Source organism: Simochromis diagramma, unplaced genomic scaffold, assembly GCF_900408965.1.
Source record: "Simochromis diagramma unplaced genomic scaffold, fSimDia1.1 OVJJ01000571.1, whole genome shotgun sequence".
NCBI classification, from domain to species: Eukaryota; Metazoa; Chordata; class Actinopteri; order Cichliformes; family Cichlidae; genus Simochromis; species Simochromis diagramma.
The window spans coordinates 2,362,342-2,377,309 of NW_024386885.1; the positions used below are offsets into that span (position 1 = coordinate 2,362,342).

Below are 14,968 nucleotides of genomic sequence, written 5' to 3' on the forward strand. Positions count from 1 at the left end.
CCTTTGAAAGTTTTGAGTGAAAACTACATTCTGTGTAAATTAAAGAAAATAAAGCCCTGCTTTTGTTCATCTGTACAACTGAAATTAGAAACATCCTTTTCAGAGTGATTCTGGAAAAAGTGCAGTTATTATTTCTGGGCTGGACTATTGAAGTTCATTATTTGCAGGTTTCTCTAAAAACTCCCTGAAAAGCCTTCAGTTAATTTAAAAAGCTGCTGCTACAGTTCTCACAGAGACTAGAGATTACATTTCTCCCATATTGGCTTCTCCTCCTTGTTAAATCCAGAATTTAATTTAAAATCTTTCTCCCCACAAACAGTGTCTCAAATAATCAGGCCCATCATATCTTAAATGATCTCATAGATCAGAGAGCTCTTCACTCTCAGACTGTTGGCTTACTGGTGGTTCAGAGGATCTCTAAACATAAAGTGGGAGGCAGAGCCTCCAGCTATCAGATCCAGATTCCAGTCTGGATTTGGGAGACATACCTTCTCTCTCTTTTTAAGATTGCATTCACAACTTTCCTTTTTGATAAAGCATATAGTCAGGGCTGGATTGGGTGACCCCAGATCATCGGATAGTTATTCTGCTATTGGCTTAAGCTGCTGGAGGCTTCCCATGATGCACTGAGCTCTTCTTCTCCACTCCCCTTTTTCACTCTCCACGTGTTGACTGCTGCAAACCATCATTAGTAATTACTGAACTGGCTAACTCCCCCTCACCTCACCCCCAACCAGTCACAGCAGATGGCTCTCCCTCACTAAGGTTTCTTCCTGTTAAACGGGAGTTTTGCCCTCAGACTGTTCTTGCTTTGATGATCTGATTATTGGATTTTCACTCTAATATTGTAAAGCCTTTACCTTGTAACATAAATAGCCTTAAGATGACTTGAGATGAACCTGCGCTATATAAATAAAACCTTGTGATTGTGACATGCCAGCAGCTTTGAAGAACAGGAGATTTGGACACCCTGGGAACGAGAACAGGCTGCTCTGTCCTTATACAGTGGGTTCCAGCAGCATGAATATATTCTCAAGGTGGAATCAGTTTAATGTGATCCTTTCTTAAGGGGGTGTGCATGTTGGTATAAACAAAAGGTTTAACTGAAAAGTAACTTTTCTGTCCAGAGCGTCAGACTGTTCTTTTCTTGCCCTAAAAAACACAATCCTGCCCGGTGCAGCTTTAAGTGTGGAAGTTTGCCACCAGCCCTGATGGGCAGTAACATGATGGAAAGGGACTGCAGATAGAGAGCGAGGGAGGAAAGGCTATGATTCAGTCTGCTACTCAAAAGATATACTGTGCGAGCGCGCTGAAGGTTTCATAAATTCATCTTGGATCGTTCAGCTCAGCTGCCATTTGTCCAGTGTTTCAAAGAGTGCCGCAGAGTTTAAGCGCGCTAATGCAGCGAGTGACCTCACGTTAACTATCCCGGGACGCGTGCAGTTCTCCATCCTCTGAACCGCTATTAATCAAAATCCCCACGGAGGATGTAAATGTCTAGTGGCTGCGTATCAACTTATACTATACTCTGAAAATTCTAATTGAAACTCCATCTAATAAGTCTGTTAATATGCAGCTGTAGACATAATTTTAATCTGTTTTAGAGAGAAAGTTAAAAAAAGAACCGTTGACTAAAGGAGGTTTGAGGCTTTTAATCGAGCGTCTGTGTGTAAGAGTGTGTTTCAAGATTTAACGGGGAGGAGTTCAGTCATCCTCCCAGCATATCCCGAATCCATTTTCCTCACTGAGCCATATCGCCGTAATAGGACTGATATCATTCTGGTGTCCTCGCACGGCGTTTCATTAATTTGTTTAACCCAGCGTGTGGACAGTGTGGAGCTGCTCACCTGCTGCCCCTGAGGAGCTAACGTCCTCACAGCACAGAGCGGTCAGAGCTGCTCTTTACATACACGCAAAACCAGCCAACAGCATCTGAGAAGTCCCCACCGAGACAGTTTCGCTCAGAATTATCGTCCTTCAGAAACTATCATTTTTCATTTAACGCAGCTTCCATCTTCCTGGGATCTGCTGGGGCTGCGCCATTTTATTGCTTCATGTTCAGATTCACCGGGCCCTAAATCAAGTGCTTCTGTGACAGGAGCCGATCAATAGACCGATGATGTCATTGTCCAGCGGTCTTGGGTGTTGATGGTTTCTGATAAATGACGGAAATGACTCCCTCCAGAAGAGCTCATCGGATGGGAAAGCATTTGCTCTCCATGGAAACTAGCCCCAAGAAAATCTCAAAGGGTTACCGAGTGAGACAAAATTGCCAATTTCCCATGAATATTTCTATATTTTCACGGCTGGTTGTAAACTTCAAGTGTCGCTCTCTCAGAAATCGCCAAACCCTTTAAACAAGGACTTCAGTGTGGATTTAACGGCTCCACAGAAAACACGCCGGTCAGAAAAACTCCCACATGAGTCGATGTAAGTGATTGCTTTATTTGAAGTCACTCAAGACATTCTCCGGTGTCTTTGCTGCCTTTGAAAGATTTGTATGCTTTTGGGCTTTTTCTCTATCTTCATGTGGAATTAGAATAGCTCCTTGATTGAGCCCCAGGCCTCTCAAAATAAATTAGAGCTGACAGCTCAGATAAGTCGCTCAAACTTTCAGAGATAGTCTGAAATGCAAAAATACGACAGAAGACAAATTTCGCATTAGCACTTTGACCAACATTTGAATATTTTAGCCGTCATTTGAAGATTTAACGGGTTTATAACTCTCTTCTATGTAAATGAGGTTTAAGAAATGATGAAGTGTCTCTGCTTACCAGTCATGTCAGACAAAATGCACAACTCGAGATATCTGTTTTTTACTGAATGCAGTTCAGAGGGTGGCGTGAAATACGCTGGAATAAAGGGAACTGACATCAGGATAGGCTGGCTCTTACTAGCTTCTTTGAGTGAACGCATCGATCGCTCAGCGAGAAAATAAATCAGCAAGTTCCTCAGTTTTCCTTTCATATTTGAGGACAATCTGGCTTCAGTTGACTTAAGAATTTAAACATGTATAATGGACCTGGGGAAAATACAGCTCCATTTTATTTTATTTTATTTTATTCATAATTTCTGCAGAACTTTCTGTGTTTGGCTCAGCCATGCCACACAGACACGTGTGAGCCACTTCTGACCCTTCAGTTCACTCGTGGACTTGAATCCTCTGTCAAACTGTGACATTTAGCCCACAGTCATGTGAGAAAATGTAAAGTGGAAGTTTTGAGTCTTTCATCTTTGTCATTATGGCTTCAAAATGATAAAAAAGACGAACTGATGGTTGTAGCATCCAGAGCATGCACAGGTAAGTGAAATCCAGACAGACATTTGAAATAATGATTTAGTGGATAGCTGATGGTGCTGACATGATTTTGTGTTTTTTATTTATTTTCTGTGTTTGTTTATAGCGTTTAGTTCTTTGACAATAAGCCAGAGCAAATTTGATGCCGCTGTTCACAGTAAATAGCATCCTTTTTGCTGATATGTTGGCATCGACCAGTCTGATCTTTGTCCAAGATCATTTTAGAAATTGTTTTCTGGAGGCTGAATCCTGTTTTAGCTATTAATGGCTCCTTTTTCTGAACCAACAGCCTTAAAAATCGAATTATTAACCTAAAGGCTTTGAAGCATTTCAATCTGTTCCCAGCGCATGCACACAGCTGTAAGCAGCAGTGTAAGCTTTGAGCTTAGCATATTTTGTGAGCCACAGATTAACAATATTCCTTTGATATACTGATAAGCATACCTGCATTACTTTGTAACTGATAAAATCTTATAACCTGATGATTCTCAATCAAGTTTGGGAGCCTTCCTGTTCCTGTTCTTGCCCCATTAGCCTGCACGTAGTGAAACAGTGTGAGAGTTCTCAGCATTATCTCATCCTCATTTCTGCTGCTTTCAGATCTTATAATAAGACAACTTTGGCTTCTAAATTATACCTAATAAGTCACACAGTATTTATACATAAGGTTGTGCAGCAGGTTTGCGTTTGCTTCATACCACTGAATTCTGTTCCAAGACTGTATTTTTAGTTCTTACCATAGTTACAAGTATTAGTGGGAATTTGAACATCTTGATATTTTTTTACAAGCTGGAAGTTGCAGTTTCTCGTCATCTCTCGAGAGAATTCTGAGCAATAGTCATGTGAACATCAGTGAGATGAAGTATTTTCTGACTTTTCTGTGCTGGGATAGTAAAGGCATGAGGCAAAACGTGACGTGGTAGTGGCAATGTAATAATGATGTGTAATCCTCACACCGCTGCGTGTTTGTGTGTTTACAGCTTAATTAGATGTTACTGCTTCCGTGGTAACTGAAGTGCAAATGAGGTTGAAAACATAGTTTGTCAGCCGTTGTGCTACCCAGTTACTATATGCAGAATAAGGAGTGACTGTTTCCAGTGTCTGTCACACACAGCTGCTGTTAATCTTTAAGATAACTTCACCTTTAGCTCATTAAATATGGAGAGAAATTTGCTCAAAAGTGTTATGAATGCATATAATATGATCCACAAGCATATAAACTAAGATTCACAAATATGTGCAGTGATTTGTGTGTAACTCACAGAGTCCATGCAAAAATACAAAGCAGTTTGATCAAATGCGTTCATAAATAGTGATTATTTACGCGTAATTATTTAAGTCCAGCTTTACGAATCAGATATTTTCTCCTTCAAAAACTCTTCTGTGCATAAAAATGTCTAAAACTACACGTAACATCCCTCTCTGGAGTGTTCAGGATCAGCTAACATCAATGTTAGCCTGCTCTTAACAGGGACCAGTAAGATTAACATCACAGTGTTGTTATCTACAGTGTGGCTTATTTCTATATTCAGAATATACAGCGGTTGGTTAGTGTATACTCCCTCCAGAAGGACTCACAAGTAGAGCAGCGCAACATGACCAAAAATATTTATCACGATATACATTTGAAAATTTGCGATAACGATATAACTGACGATATAATTGACGCTAGACAAAATACTTTACAACTCTACAACTGTATTAGTGCAAAAAACCCCATCAATGTATTTTCACTTAAACAAGCAGCTGTTTTTATGTGCATTAAAATTATATAAAAATGTACCAGAGCAAATGCAAATTCCTCGCTGACAGTTTAACCAAAAGGCATTTCCAGTGGAAACTGGCCGACATATCCTCAGCATAACCATGTATAATATCCACAAAACTTAAAAAGAGGTTATACACACACAATACGGTAATATTATGTTGAAGCACAGTACGTATCACTCCGCGAGGCTCCTGCCTACGATAGCCGTAATGCTCCAACAATCCATCAAGCGGTGCGGCTTCGTAGCTTAGCAAAGTCGTACTGAAACATTTGACAGATTTTCGAGCGCCGTGTACATAAAATCGTTTCGAGGTCAGTAAACACAACCAGAGTTCATACATAAGGCACACGGGATTATAAGGGGCTCTGTCGACTTTCAGAAAAATCAAAGGATGATTTTAAGTGCGCCGTATTTTCCAAAAACACGGTAATAACGACGGCCCGCTAGCATGCGCTACCAAAAATAGTGCTTTGTTGTGTATCTGACGGACGAAAGCTGAACCAGTTCCACACCACTGAAGCTGCAGCATTTTTACAAACCAGTTCTGGTTCATGTTTCATTCAACGATCCGCTTTCGCTCTTCTCATTCTCCGTCGCCGCCATGCTTTTTCCACCATGTGCGTATGAAAACAAAGATACCACACATGCGTGTTTTACCCATATTCTATCGCGATATTTCATTTTCTCATCATTGGCCAACATTATACCAGTATTACCGTGAACGGTATGATATGGCCCAGCCCCACTCACAAGCACACGGTCCAAGGATGACCCACAGAGATGTACAGCCATGGTGTTCCCTCATCTGCAGCCGTGCACTGACTCCCTTTTCCTAGCAGGTTATTGTGTAGTGTTTATAATTGGTAAAAATATGTTTTGTACACTCAAAAAAAGGAAATTGGGTGGTTGTTACATTTACAAAAATCACACGACATCCTAAACCACAGGAAAATCACTGGAGTTCTAAGAGGCAACCCACCACACACACCACGTGTATGCTATCGCTATTTATTGTGGTTTAACCCCTCAAGGACAAAAATGTAAAGAAAATTCTGTATTGAGCCTTGTAATCATAGCTTTCCTACTTTTGTGAAGCCTGTATTGAAAGCTCGGTGGCACATCGGTCAGCACTGTTGGCTCTCAGCAAGAAGGGCCTGGGTTCAAATCTGCAAGCTGTCTACTTTGCACTGGGTACTCTGGTTTCCTCCCATGGTTAAAAGTTGTGCAGTTATTAGTAAAAATGGTTGTTTGCCTCTCTGTGACAGACTGGCGACCTGTCCAGCGTGTACCCTGTCTTACCTTTTCACACCTGGGATAGGCCCCACCCCCCTGCAACCCTGATAAAGATAAGAGGATGGATGGAGGGGATGTTGTTGTAAATCCATTAAACGTTTATGTTAAACAGACTCTAGACATTGTTGAACACGTGACCAAGTAGCATTGGGGTAAAAGTTATAGAACAGTGTTGGAATAAAGTGAGAACATTGTGAAGGATTAAAATATTCCAAGAGCTCGACTTACCTCATCTAAACACGTTTTAATCACATTTTATCAGTAACAAATGCACAGGTTTATTGCATATGAACGAGTTCTGTTGATTTAAGTTGTTTAAGTTTCTGCCAAAGCAAAACACAAGTGCGTAACCAACGTCCTCGACTGAACTGAGTAAATCCAACATGTTCTTTTTTCCAGTGGAGTGATGAGCTGTTCTGTTTATTTAGAAAAAACAATGTCTGTTGTATTAAACTGAGGAACTGTGTAAATATGTGTGCTGAGCATTGACAGTGATAACACACACCGACACAAGGTATATGTCAGCTTTTTATAAACATTGTCTGTATATTTTGTAAGTTTTGTCTTTGTTGTTTTCCTTTTAATGATACGGGCTAATTTTGTCTGAAATTAAACAATAATAATAAACAACAAAAAGATAAGAAAAAGAAAAACACAGTGCAGGAAGACAGGAAGCCCAGATGTCCCAGTTTTACACTGGGATTTCAAAGCAGCTTACATTTGTTGATCTGTACGAAGCTCACAGCGTGACCACGCGACGTCGTCTCTGCGTATCAGGCGATTGGTGCACACACACCTGGCGTGTAGTTTTAGACTTTTGTATGCACAGAAGAGCTTTTGAGGGAGAAAAATATCCGATTCGTGAAGCTGGACTTAAATAATTAAACGTAAATAATCACTATTTATGATTTGTAATTGATAAAGTCATTTGTAAAATACGTGTGATCAAAGTGCTTCGTTTGTGGGTTGGAGCACGAGCCTGTGAATCCTTAAAAGTTACACACAAATCACTGCACATATATGTGAATCTTAGTTTATGCTTGTGGATTGTATCATATACATTCGTGTTACCTTATCGTAGCAACAGTACAGCAACACAACAACGACTCAAATCAAATTTAAAAAGTTTAAGAGTGATCTTGTATAAAAATGTAAAATGCGTTCTATTTTTGTGGACATCTACACAAATGGACCTTTTTTGACATCACAACTTTGAAACTGCTCACTGGAATTATGTTTTGTACGTGCAGCATTTATGCTCTTGACTTATTATTGGTTTCCCTGGAAACCAAGAAAAAGGAAAGTTTATTGTAACACAAACCATGATCATTTTGTAACCCCAAGCAAGTAATGTATTTCTTAAACCTAGCTGATTAGTTTTTATTTGGTAATTTGAATGTTTATAACCAAATACTTCTAGTATTGCATCGCTCCAAACATCTAATTCTAAATGCCTAAATGTAATCAAGTAGATGTTTTTTGTGTTAATTTAACTATAGTTTAACAAAAAAACAAATTAAAACATAACTGAAGTGCAGAGAATATAAAGAAATGAAAAACACAAAAGAGAGTTTTAGAAAAAAGGTATAAAAATGCGTTCTGTGTTGGGCCTAGCTGATTCACACCACCACCAATCCCTCCTGTTTCCAAACGTGAACATCTCTGCCTTCATCTTTTTCCTGATTAAAACAGGAATCAGGTTCACAAGTCTATAGATTAAATGTACTGATATGAACTATTCCACAAACTGATGAAAGAATACTGGGAAATGTTTCATATCTCTACCAACCAACCTGCAACCAAGAAAATGCAACATCAGTGCAAATTTATACCAAAGAAACTGGAAAAAGGTCGGGTTTGAAAAGGAAACCTCTAAACCTCCAGATGCTAGGTTTTGAAAGAACTTCAGGATACATCAACAGAAATTAGACCGGGAGGATACAAATCAATGAAAAACTGGTGTAAGGGTTTGTGCCCCGGATTCTGAATTAACAACCAATTACACGCTCAAAACTGTAGTGGGACTGTCTTACACACATCCAAAATTTGCAATTTGTTTCAAATTATTACCCAGGTAAAATAAGCATTGAACGTGTCGCCAGTTTTCAAAGTAAATATATTTCTAAAGGTGCTCTCGACATTAAATTCCCATCAGATATCAGCAACGACCCAGCCAATCCACACGTGCAAAGAGATGTCCATAAATTAAGCTACCTGTAATAATGCGAAACAACAACCCTTCTATGGACTCTGAGTTTTGGTCAGGTGATTGGCCGGACCGATTATTTGCACTAAGTGTCAGGATTGCTTTCTAATTACTGATAGATTTCACTCATGTCATGACTTTCCGGGCCTTTTTGCCCTTTCTTCGTGTGTTCAGTATTTTTCCCCCCTTTCTCATTATTCATGAGAAATATTCATGTTATATAAACATCTATGGTTTCGTGTCTTTGCACGTGTGGAATGGAGGGTTGTTGCCGACATCTAGTGAAAATTTCACGATACTAGCACCTTTAAGAAATCTATTTACTTAGAGAATTGGTGTTCAATACTTATTTTACCCACTGTGTATTGTTTGTGCAGGGATAGATGTGGTGGACTAAATAAAAGTAAAAATCTGGCAAGGATATCAGATGGTCGGATGTTGAAACCAGCCTCATTTCATCTGAATAGACGAACATGTTCAACAGCCCTTTTTAAAGAGCTATATTTTAAATGCAATACCTCTTGAATAAAGCACTCCTGGGCCAGCAGGTTTGTCTGTACTTCATTAGAGATGCACTGCACTGAAGTGTTGTATACTTATACAGTATACTACACGGTGCAGAGTGACAGAAAGAGCCAAGTCGCAGTGAGTTCTAAAGCCATCTTCCTGGTATGACTCTCAGAGCGCAGTGGTAAAAAAAACATCTAAGGGCGAAGTGCAGTCGATGGCTGTTGGATATAAATATTATCGTCAAGTACGTGGATAATTGCAGACTGAAGCTCATGCATGAGAGAAAACAACTTTTATGCGTCTGCATCGTGGCGTGTATGTTTTTCTTCTGAGTTTTCATTTGCTACTGTAGCAGTAATCTTGGGAGGCCAAGGTGTGAAACAGGGTGTGGGTCCCAATGAGCTCACCCGAAACCCTGGCTGATTGGGACCCACACCTGGTTTCACACCTTGGGTCAGGCGATTAGAGGATCATCAGGGGGTCCTTTTGTCCCTCTGTGGGGGGATACTCCCACTAGGTTTAACACTCTCTAGCCTTTAGCAAAGCATTGTTTTACATTCTCGCTTTCTGATGCACAAATTTAAAAAATGTAGCTTTTATCTTAATCCAGTCTTTTTAAAATTTCTCCAGTCTTTCAGTTTTCCTGCTCATTGTCGTGTTCCCTTTGTTGCTTTTAAAGCTTTCAGATCCCCATGCACAGTTGTATATACATTGTTTACATTTCTACATGAATATCATAAAAAAAACTCCCTGTACTGTGTCTTTTTGCAGTATGGCAGGCAAAGATATTGTGTATTACAGTCATGATCAGTAAAGTTTAAAAGTGAAAAACTGTATATTTAAATGATATTCATAGATTCATGAAAGAACGTTTACAGTGTGTCTGTTTGTTTTTCCGATGTCGGATTTTTGTATAATGTTGCTGCAGCCATCTAAGAATATTCATAACAGGTTTCTGTGTGAAGCAGAGCTCACCTTCTGCATATTTATGTAATTATGACATTTTTAAATACTTAAAACTTTAAAACACATTTTGTGAAAGACATCAAGAATGTCAGTGAACGGTTTCAGTATGCATTTACTCACACTGTTTCATTGCACCACTTCATTACACAGGTCTAGAGACTGGTCAGCAGTACCTTGGTCAACCAACCATTGTGTGTATTCTCTGACCAGCTGGCGAGTGGATGCGTTTAGATGGATGTGTGAAATCAATAACATGGACTGTGCTGCACCATAAACCTCCTTGTAATTACTTTGGTTGCTTGCAGACTGCTGATGTAAACTATAGTTTGCATGGAATATGGCGACTTGTCAGCAAACACTTGCTAACTCGTGTGGAACTTGTGTGATGCAAACCGGAAATGTTGAATGTTGCAGAGTGAAAGTTTGGCCTTACAGCTGAAACCAACATGTTTCAAAAGACACAACTTTTGCTTTGAAGGTGAGCGCTTCCGCTCCCTTAAGACCAAAACAGAGAGAATGAGGAGGAGCTTCTTCCCCCAGGCTATTCGGGCCCTGAACCAGGTGTAGGACTGGAGTCTCCCACACATCACGTCACCACACGCACCACCACACATTTCCTATAATCCTATAATTTATAATCTTTATGATCTCTTCTGCTATTTGCACATTCTTTACTGTAAATTCCTAAGTTAATTTGTAAATTTTGTAGTAACCTGTAAATTGTAAATATTGTAAAACTTTTCTTCTGTCATTTAATGGTCGGGCATTGTACAGCTACAAGCGTTTCACCCCCATGTCATACTGTGTATGGTTGTGTGTGTGACAAATAAAATTTGAATTTGAATTTGAACTGTATCTGTGTTCAGTTTGTGTCACACTCCTCATGGTTTAACTTGGTGTCATTTCTGCCAACTACTTACTATCTTCAAACAAAGTACGGGAAACTGCATCAACTACAGCAATCTGCAGGCCACCAGTGCATTCGTAAGACGGTTATTGGTGAAGCACTGTATACCTCTTTACAACCAGTTTCACCTACCAACAAGAAGAAACTACTTCCAACAACTACTGGTCAGGAAATGGTCTCATTCTTTCTTAGTGACCAGTGGTTATCACTGACCAGTCTCTAGGCATAGTGATTTCCAGCAGCTACCTGCAACCTGCTGAAAAATACTTGTTTGTCCTAGTGATCCGTGGTTGCTGACTGGTCTGCAGGCATGTGGTTCTGGGTTTTATGGGGTTTGGTAGGTGGATATATTATATTGACCCTTGACAAATGATTTAAATACAAATGTGCATATTTTGCTTTAATTATTGAAAAAGACAGTTAAAAATAATCCAGTTTATTTTTCTATCTTCAAAATGACCAGGAGCAGTGGTCAGCTCTTGGGTGGTACAGTATGAGTTCACTGATGACATGTGTCTGCATTTACTCAAGTATGTCTACATCGGGTTATTAATGGTGCAATCCATGCCTGGATTATAAATACAGCAGCAGTGACCGTAATAGTCCTGCTGGGGTTCATGTTGCCATGAGCACAAAAGGGACTTAATCAAGTCTGTGCTCTTTCCCCTCCAACACTGAATTCTCAAGAGGAGTCTTTTAATTGCAGCAAGTAATTCACCAAGTGTTCATCAGACCTTTCTGATTAAATTTCAGGTCAACAGACTACGGAGCAACGTACCAGAAGCTGAATGACAAAGTAGGAGCAAAGACAATACTCAGTTATTTGTACGTGAGCCCCAACAACAAGAGAAAGGTAATGGTCCTCTTTTGTCATTTCTTTTGTATCCTATTTTAAAAATTGTCTTGACTGTATGAGTTACTTTTGTTTGCTCCTCACTGTTGGCATGACAGTCACACAGTATGCAGTATTGAATGCATGCAGACATATTGATGTGGTCTGACTCACTGGTCTCGGTTTGATGTCTCTCCTCTGTCGCTGCCTACAGTCTCAGTAAGAAGCACTGAACTCACTCATTTATTAACAAGTTCAAACCAAAATGACAGTTAGCTGACAGAAAGGAACAATCTCTCCCAGTTCTACATGGATATAAATCGATTAGAAGTCAGACAACCCCTTCAATCAGTGCCCCTGCCTTTCCTTTGGTTTGGGTCATTTGATGGTATTAACCACCTGTCTGTGTTCACACTCGCTTTACATGACTCCCTTTAAACAACTCTAATCAGGAAGTTTTTCAGTTAATTACCGTCTAATTATGAAAAGGGAATGCAGCCCCAATTCAGTTCAGATGCTGGCCATATGATATAGGTTGTTGGGCAGTGACTGTTACGCCCCTGAGGTCTGTTAAAGGTGCCGAACCAGATGATGAGATGATGAACCTGAACACGGAGAGAGACATCCAGGACTCAGCAGAAAGGCTTGAATGTCCTTCTGTTATCGTCAGCAAAGCATTAAGAGACTTTCTCTGACCGTGGGATTTTCTACAGCATAATTTAGTGAGAAATTTTTGAGGAAATGGTAAATGGCCTGCATTTGTATAGCGCTTAGGAAAACAACTACAGATCAGTCTGTCTTTGTTAACACACAAACCTGGGGAGTCTGGAGACAATCTGCAGGATATGACCCCTGCTCCACCAGACAAGATCTCTTTATACTGTATATGAAAACTCCTTCACCAGAATTACCACTGGTGAGGATATTCTCCTGTTTTGGACACTCAAATAAAACCCTTACAACATAAATACTCCGAATCCCCCAAAAATAATTCAGCATCTAGTTTCTGAGAACATGTTGCAAAAAGCAACCTCAATACTAACCCTAGACGCCTCACCATTGACCTGGCACATCTACAGGTTGGTCTACAGTGGCAACAAAAGAACCGAAAATCTTAGAAATCAGAGTCTGAGAATTGCAGCTTATGACTTTTATCAAAATATCTTCAGGCTATGACTTCCTGTTGATCTAGTGATGCTCCAGAAAAACAAGTTCATCATATTCTGTCCTAAGATCTCTACATCCCACAGTCCGTATCTCGACTTGTCTTCATGTTATATAGGTCAATATGAGAAATGACAGCATTTACAGACAGTTTTTGCAACCTTACACTTTTAAACGATCGGTGTAGAAACTCATCATTGTAGAGTAAATGTGATAATTGGCTTTCCCATTTTTCTTTCTGCTTCAGAGATGCTGGAAATTTCCAATGATACCGTTTGACTAGATGTCATCTGTCTACCCCTCTATATCTGCAAAATTCAATCAATACTGATAATCACAGCAAAACAGGAAATTCTTACTCACCACAATACTTAATCAATGAAAGACACAAAAACAGGAAAAAGAAAATGTGGTCCAGGAATAAGGAGAAATTTTAGCTTTCATCTGATGACAAAATACATGATGGGAAGTTATCAATCAGGCATAAGCAGTATATAGTACCTCAAATTAAAAGCCCTTTGCCAGAACTGTTGCATTGCCTTCTGGCAAAAGCAAATTATTTGTCCTTGCAGCCCTATGCGTTTTAATAGTTTTTTTCAATAAAGTCAACCAAGTCAAATACATTGGATGGGCCTAGTTTTTCCTATAAAGAGCTGAGTTGCTTTATCCCTTTAAACGTAGATGATGAACTGAAGCTGAACGTGGATGTTTTCAGCCTAATCATTGGGAGCTGCTTGGATATAAATCATAGGTTTTCTCAGCTGGTTTAGGGTTGGATGGGGTTGCTGAGGCAAGCTCTCTATACAGGCTTAAAATACATTAGAGGCAGCACATCAGCAAATGGTCAGAGTTAACCACTTTTCTGTGCTCAGGTCCATTTGGGTCAATTTTGCCAGGTTCCATTATGGCTTTGGTCCATTAGGGTTTTGGGCATCTCTGATTGTGTGTTTGTGTATTTCTATGTTTTAAATTTTGTTTTGTCCATGGCTATTTTGGGTTTATGAAACACCATAATTAATCCACACATTTTTGCCAGACCCTAAATATCCATTTTTTTCTCTCGTCTTTATTTGTCACATCCATCTAAATGTTAGTGTAACAACAACACTGGACTAGTGATTACCGTTTTAAGTTCCCCATTCTAAGCATGTCTGTTTGGGACTTGGTTTAAGTAAGCTGTAAAATCTCTTCTTCTTGCATGTTTGTATTATTCATGCTTTTACGATACATATTTGGCCAACTATGGAGTCTTTATGACATGCCTCTTATTTGCATCAAAATGAGTGGCAGACTGGGGTAGAAATGTTCGTATTAGCAAGGCTATCTTCTGTTTTATTGCTTGTAGAGTGATGGGATCTGGGCAAACCCAAAGAAGATGTCTCTAATGATGCATCAATGCAGAGAGACAGAGAGACATCACAGAAACATTTCAGTCCACAGAAACCAGCAATCACCAGTTTCACAGAGCAGAAAACAGATGAAGGCCAGCAAATAACTTGACATGTTGCTAATGTCACACACGCATTGCGACACACTTTCTACCACATAGCCAAAATGTCAGTCAGCCATACAAACCATCACGTGCCAGATATACACAAACATGAGCCTAAATAAGCTCTTTCACACAAAGTCACGCATTCATATATTCTTTGTCTCACACTTACGCTTTTTCCCTCACATCCATAGTATCACCATATTGCCAAAATATGACGTGTAAAATAAAAATGCTACTGAAAGCATCCGTGTCAGTCTATAGAGAGTTTATTACATGCAAAACATACTAGTAATGTTGAGCAGAGGAAAAATGACTTGGTAAACTAGGCTTTGTGTCATCTGCAAGATGTAAAGTAGAATTTGAGAGCAGTATGCTCATTGCGCTCATTGATAATGTTAGGCAAGCTGAGGCTAGCAAAACACATCAAATTCACTTTTTATCTGTCAATAATGTAACATAGAATTCATAAGTGAATGGCTTAAGACTATAGATTTTATAGATTCAGATTGCATAGACACTCTTTAGCCC

The 14,968-nt window shown here is 39.5% G+C and overlaps 1 protein-coding gene across 6 annotated transcripts in view; it reads left to right on the top strand.

Moving 5' to 3' along the window:
• LOC120734616 (VPS10 domain-containing receptor SorCS1) overlaps positions 1-14,968 on the top strand; it is a 182,636-nt gene that overhangs the window by 87,799 nt on the left and 79,869 nt on the right. For all 6 annotated transcript variants that reach the window (XR_005696049.1, XR_005696050.1, XM_040033517.1 and 3 more), the window contains exon 3: positions 11,703-11,802. Coding sequence is in view for 4 of the 6 variants with exons in the window: in XM_040033517.1 (XP_039889451.1) it covers positions 11,703-11,802 (100 nt within the window). In the remaining 2 variants the exon portion in view is untranslated. The remainder of the gene's footprint in view (positions 1-11,702; positions 11,803-14,968) is intronic.